The sequence below is a fragment of the Hyla sarda genome, unplaced genomic scaffold (assembly GCF_029499605.1).
Source record: "Hyla sarda isolate aHylSar1 unplaced genomic scaffold, aHylSar1.hap1 scaffold_794, whole genome shotgun sequence".
Lineage (NCBI taxonomy): Eukaryota > Metazoa > Chordata > Amphibia > Anura > Hylidae > Hyla > Hyla sarda.
The window spans coordinates 842-7,731 of record NW_026610819.1 but is presented as its reverse complement, the minus strand read 5'-3'; the positions used below and the strand labels follow the sequence as shown (position 1 = coordinate 7,731).

The window sequence follows — 6,890 nt, the reverse complement described above, 5'->3', positions numbered from 1 at the left end:
AGTGACCAGGTCGTATCCCCTAGCAACGGCTCAACCTCTCTGGCTGCTGAAGATAGGCGCGGTACAAGGGAGTAGACAGAAGCAAGGTCGGACGTAGCAGAAGGTCGGGGCAGGCAGCAAGGATCGTAGTCAGGGGCAACGGCAGAAGGTCTGGAATCACAGGCAAGGAACACACAAGGAACGCTTTCACTGGCACTAGGGCAACAAGATCCGGCGAGGGAGTGAAGGGGAAGTGAGGTGATATAGGGAAGTGCACAGGTGTAAACACTAATTGGAACCACTGCACCAATCAGCGGTGCAGTGGCCCTTTAAATCGCAAAGACCCGGCGCGCGCGCGCCCTAGGGAGCGGGGCCGCGCGCGCCGGGACAGAACTGACGGGGAGCGAGTAAGGTACGGGAGCCGGGGTGCGCATCGCGAGCGGGCGCTACCCGCATCGCGAATCGCATCCCGGCCGGAGGTGGTAACGCAGCGCCCCGGGTCCGTGGAACCGACCGGGGCGCTGCAGTGAGGGAAGTGTAGCGAGCGCTCCGGGGAGGAGCGGGGACCCGGAGCGCTCGGCGTAACATTTACATTTATTTACTCAGGGTTCCCTAGATAGATGTCAGCTGTTTATGTGACAACATAGGTCAAGATTGCGTAGGCATCTATTTCAATGGCTTATTGTTTGCTGATCATATGATGAAAACTGTTAGTCTGCAATGTGGTCTTTTCATGATGCAGTTATTAGTCTGTTGTGTACAGTAAACATCAAAGTCCTAGAACTGACGCTTAATGGGATGGACACATGGATAATAAATATAAGTTTATATTGGGGAAACAAGAAAGAATGTATTTGTGCAGCACTAGTTTTGCCCATACTAAGACCCCTGGCATATATTTAAACATACAGGAGATCCATTCAAAGGAGTATTTGATCTCTAGCTGGATGTTTTCTGTCTTCCTTCTGCAGAGATTCAATCCCCTTTTGATCAAAAATAGACAAGCAAATGGATCTCCTGAATATGATCTGCTAGGGGCCTTACCTCTTACAGGCACGTTTACTATTATGACATCTGTGTTGTGGCCATTATTATGGGCAGATACCTACTCACATCTATTATTGATGCAAAACTGTCTAGTTAGTTTTATAGGTAACTAGTAAAATATATCAACTAACGATCAATAAGGGAAGTTAAAGCGACTGAAAATGACAGATGTTCTGCCATAGTGAACAATATATCTAACATGACAAAATTAAAGTGTAAACATACAAAATAAATACATAAATATAGAGGTCAGTTTATATTTTTGATATACACACTTTTTATGTGGTTCTTGAATGTTGGAACCCTATAACCTACATGATTATGACTTTTCTATTCAGGTACGAAACAAAGCACAGTTGGCTTTACTGTTCTAATAAAAGCAAACAGGAGGAATATTAAAAGCATGTTAAATAATTCATCAGTATTTATCTTCTGGGTGAGATTTGGAAAGATGTTTTCCGTGCAAATGAGGCAGGTCTTAGATGTGTTTGATCAAACAGTGATAGGTAAAACAGTAAAATAACAGGGAGTCTTTTCAAGGTTGTTGTTAAAGAAAATGCAGCTGAAACCCTGTAATACTGCTTATGTCTGCAAGTCACATTCAATAGGGAATTCCACTATAAAGATAAGACTGTCAGGGGTTGCAGCTTAATTTATGAATGAGGTTTGTCTTTCTGTTATTTAGGATGTCACACTCGTATTGATGACACCAGCCAATGCCAAAAGGTTGGAACCATTTACTTGTTAAATGTCAGCCATTTGGCCGAGTGTACAAGTTTGTTCTTAGGCACATATACTTGTTCTACTATTCAGCTAATATGCATACTGTATTAGGCTATACTGGCATCTAATGGCAACAAAGTGGGGCTGGTCTTCCCTGAAGTTATTAGTTTTAAGGCTTATGTAAGTGCCATGTGGAGGGTTCCTGAAGACAGCTAAGATGCACTACACTGCCCTTTTTATTAGTGAATAAATATTCATATATAATCTCAATTTAAATAACTTAACAGTTCATATTATAAATAGCAAAAACCTATTTCCACTAGCATAACCATAATCCAATAACATTAAATATTCTGTAACAATCCACTCATGGCTCCTTCGGTCTGCTATCAATGGCGTCAGAGACCATGTGACTAGTTATTCTGTGTAGCACAGAATACTGTCCACAATACAGACAGGAAGATATTGAGTAGAAGAGTGGAAGAATCAGACACAACCCATGCCTCTCATATATCACTGAAGGATATATTGTGCTTTGTAACATGTAATTCAGTGCGGTTAGACACATTTATTTCCACTGGAACCCACAAATTTGTATTTCTTTGTGGCATTTGCTACTGGAATTTCAGAGAAGGTATGTGCCAAGAAATTCAAAGATCTAGCAGTTGACATTTGGACAACTCATGGTCATTGAAGTTTTAATACAATATTATTTAAATGAATGGGTCTGACTTTTAAGACTATTACCAACTTCAGGTATGTTAATTTATTCTTCATTTATATCCATAAACTTTGATGACAGTTTTGTGCGAACTTATAAGTTAGCATGTATACTAAAGTAAACCCATAAAAAGAATGAATCCCTTTGAGTCTGCTGTGTATATGACTGATCAAACATTACCTTATGTATGCACAGATATTACTATAGTGTCTGAAAAACAAACTTTCACAACTTAAAGCAAAAAATAGACATATATGATGATGCTTAAAACATAGCCAAATAAAACAAAATTATAAAAAGCATGGACAACATGAAAAATATGTATAAATATATATTTCTTCACCTGTGCCTCTCTCTATATCAAAATGTAATGACATACTTTATTTGCGTTCAAGCAAATAAGGCAAATTATAAAAGGTATAAAAGTAAAGTAAAATAACAAGTTACTATGGCTACACAGTTGTTTCTAAAAGAAAATCTGAATATATTTCATATTTAAAGTTTCAGTGCATGTACAATACTAAACACAGTTCAAGTGGTTTGGCCCATTAGTGTTGTGGGTCCTAAAAACCTATTAATGGTGTATTCACACATACAGTATTCTGCACAGATTTACATAGTAACATAGTTCATAAGGTTGAAAAAAGAAGAGAGTCCACCAAGTTCAACCTATATCCCTAATCAGTGCCTACTGAGTTGATCCAGAGGAAGGCAAAAAACCCTCATACTAGAGGTAAAAATTCCTCCCCGACTCCAAATATGGCAGTCAGAATAAATCCCTGGATCAACGCCCTGTCCCTATAAATCATAACATAACCAGCAATGTTATCACTCTCCAAAAATGCATCCAGATTCCTTTTGAATTCTTTTACAGAGTTCCCCATGACCACCTCCTCCAATTCCACAGTCTCACTGCTCTTACAGTAAAGAACCCCCACCTGTGCTGGTGTAGAAACCTCCTTTCCTCAAGACATAGATGATGCCCCTTGTTATAGATACAGTCCTGGGTATAAATATATCATGGGAGAGATCTCTGTATTGCCCCCTGATATATTTATACATAGTTATTAGGCCGCCCCTAAGCCTTATTTTTTCTAAACTAAATAACCCCAATTCTGATAATCTTTCTGGGTACTGTAGTCCTCCCATTCCCCGTATTAGCCTGGTTGCCCGTCTTTGAACCCTCTACAGCTCCACTATATCTTTCTTGTACACTGGTGCCCAGTACTGTACACAGTATTCTATGTGTGGTCTGACTAGTGATTTGTACAGTGGTAGAATTATTTCCTTGTTGTGGGCAACTATGCCCCTATTGATGCACCCCATGATTTTATTTGCCTTGGCAGCAGCTGCCCGACACTGGTCACTACAGCTAAATTTACTGTTAACTAAGACCACTAAGTCCTTTTCCACATCAGTCGTCCCAAATGTGCTCCCATTTAATACATAATCCCAGCCTGGATGTGCATTACTTTACATTTATCAGTGTTGAACCTCATCTGCCACTTCCCAGCCCAAATCTCCAACCTATCCAGATCCATTTGTAACAGTGCACTGTCCTCTATTGTGTTTACCACTTTACAGGGTTTAGTATCATCTGCAAAGGTTGCTAATTTACTATTAAACCCCTCAACAAGGTCATTAATGAATATATTAAATAGAACAGGACACAGGATTTTCTGTTGCAGATTGCAATGTAAACTAAAAGACTGATTACAGCTTGAAATACTGCGCATCAAATCTGCGCAGAATACTGCACGTGTGAATAGACCCTAACAGTGTTATATTTGTACATGTAAGGATAATGCACATAACTGGGTATACAATAGCTGGTCAGTACTAAAGTATTAGAATTAATGAGTAGGTTCCCCATTGCAACATTTTTTATTGCTCACTTTTTACATCTCTGAATAAAAGATATCTGGTTTGCTTAGCTGCTCTAAAGATACGTTACAAATAACAAGAAAACCCTGTGTGAAGTGTTATCCTAAAGTTATGTTTTACATGTTTTCATCTTTATCTTCTTTATCTGCCTTGACCCATAGGCAGTAGAAAATAGGACAAAGGCAAGGAAGTAACTAAAGGATTAGACAACACAGGGTTTGTTTGTTTGTTGTCTGTGGCAATGAAGAAATGTGGGCCTGTATAGAAGCCAAAAAATGATAAGATATTTCTAACCCAGTCCATTGGTACAGCTGCTTTATTTAGATACAATGAGCAATAAAAAGCATTGTCTGCAGAGGTAAACATTTCCCTTGAGGCAAGCAAGTATAGCCAGTCATAACCTCCATCACAGAGCGGGAATATACATATTGTGTTCTATTAAACATTTAACTTTGGTAGATAAAGAATGTAAAACAAAAACACAATATTGTATTAGTTCCTTAAAGGGGTACTACCCCCCCTAGACATCTTATCCCCCTATCCTTTGGATAGGGGATAAGATGTCTAGGGGCGAAGTACCCCTTTAACACTGAGTTCCATTTCGTTCACCTTTAATATCATTTTACTTGTATGTGACATGTTCTCATCTGTTTCTGTGCCATACGCATCAGTATATTTGGCTACACTTTGTGCATTAGGCGTAATTTTACTTCAAAACTGTTAAATAGTTTTGACTTTAAATAATTTCTACATGTAAAACAGTCTTATAACTCATGGTGTCTATAAGCTTAGTCAACAACTGTCTTTACTCAGCATATATATATATATATATATATATATATATATATACACACACACATATACCCTTTCAAACCAAATCAACTTCAGTGCACTGTGGGTATCCACTCCCAGTTCACAGTATTGTACAACTTACACAAAGGTACGTGATACAAAGTTGGCAGTGTCAGTGCTGTTCAACCTAAAAAAAACAGTAATAATCACATGACAACACAGCATTTGCAGCGTGCCTTCTTGTCTGTACCTGTTATTGGCTCTGTGACTAGGCTCTCCTCTTTTCCCTCAGGAGAGGAGGGCTCTGTGGTCTCGGTGAGAAGCTTGCCAGAGACCAGTTCTGCAGCATTGGCATCCATGGTGGAGACATCAGTAACTGTCTTCTCCCGCAACGACTTCTCATCATCTTCATCAATAAGAACAAGCTCAGCTTTTATGGTGTCATCATAGCCTAACACTTTTTTAGTCTCATCCTCGTCATCAATATTCTGGTAGCCCATGAAGATCATAGTCACAGGTTGCTCTAACGTGGCATCAGCCACATTACTTCCACTATTTTTTACTTGTTGCTGTCCAGGTTTTAAAGGAAGCCCTTTAGTTGACTTGTGCACCATTTCTAATTTTGCTTCTTTTAAATGCAATTGCTCCTTCAAGTTACTAGGGATTCCTTCTGTGATTAGAGTTCTCTCAGGTAAAGTGCCTTGCCCTGTTACTACATTTGATTGTGCAGATTTGTGTATAAGTTCATCTACTTCCCTTGTACTTAAGTTATGGATGCCATTTTCTACCACAGCCCCTGAATGGTGGAGCTCATACACTACTTTGTTACCATCATCATAGACCTTTACTCCTCTCTGTTGAACCACCTCTGGGTCAATTGCAGCTGTAGAGAGAATCTTGGTCTCTCCTGTCTTTCTGTCTTTCTCCACATTTATTTCCATGGCGTACAATGCTTAAACAGAAACAAGAAAGGAGGTGTATGTTACAACACATAAAGCAAGTGAATGGTTAATTGGCAAACATACACTGTAATGTGTGTGCACTAATACTACAACACCATTACATCCTTACATAAAAAGCACAGTGTGTTAAAGAGTCTGACGGAAAAGTTGTTAAACCCAATATTATTATATGTGAGCACACATTGGACAGACACAGTGATAGGAAATAACATATACCAACTGTGAATTGTTACATTTAAAAATTCAAATGAGAAGCAACGTGATATTGCCACATGACATGTAACAGTTTGTAAATTTTTGGGACATGCAATCACTGGTTCAAGGCAAAATTGTGAAAATACCATAGCACCAGAGTCATAACAGGTGCTGTTCTACCATCTGATATTTAAATACTAACTCAAAGTATATATCTTATCTATTTTGTTATTGTAGGTTAATTTTTATCTGGCAATAGAAGTTTCTTCCTTTGGTACTTTTTGTTTTACAATTTATCAAGAATACATGATTTATAAATAAATAATTAAGAAGAAACATCATAATATATATTTAACAGAAAAGTAAGCATATATTCAAGGTAGCAGATATATATGTGCTTTAAGATGAACATAACAGGAGACTGCTTACTAGTAGACCGCTCTATCAATTATGCCTAGTTGTTCATATGAGATATTAAAAAGGAATCCTTTAGTCTAATATCAGGACTGACATGTTCACCTTAAATTTATTTGCCAGAATAACAGAAGAGACTTTATCTTGGAAAAGACAGTGTGAATGGGGGTTGA

At 38.5% G+C, this 6,890-nt stretch overlaps 1 protein-coding gene across 1 annotated transcript; it reads right to left on the bottom strand.

The window, feature by feature from the left end:
• Window positions 1–4,652: 4,652 nt before the first annotated feature.
• On the bottom strand, window positions 4,653–6,355 carry LOC130346559 (paralemmin-2-like). Its single transcript, XM_056554565.1, has one exon. The coding sequence runs from the start codon at window positions 6,085–6,087 to the stop codon at window positions 5,353–5,355; it is 735 nt and encodes a 244-aa protein (XP_056410540.1). The 5' UTR covers window positions 6,088–6,355; the 3' UTR covers window positions 4,653–5,352.
• Between the last annotated feature and the right edge of the window lie 535 nt (window positions 6,356–6,890).

Excerpts from the sequence above, each read along its gene's own strand:
- LOC130346559 (XM_056554565.1), bottom strand. The coding sequence starts at position 6,087 with ATGGAAATAAATGTGGAGAAAGACAGAAAGACAGGAGAGACCAAGATT.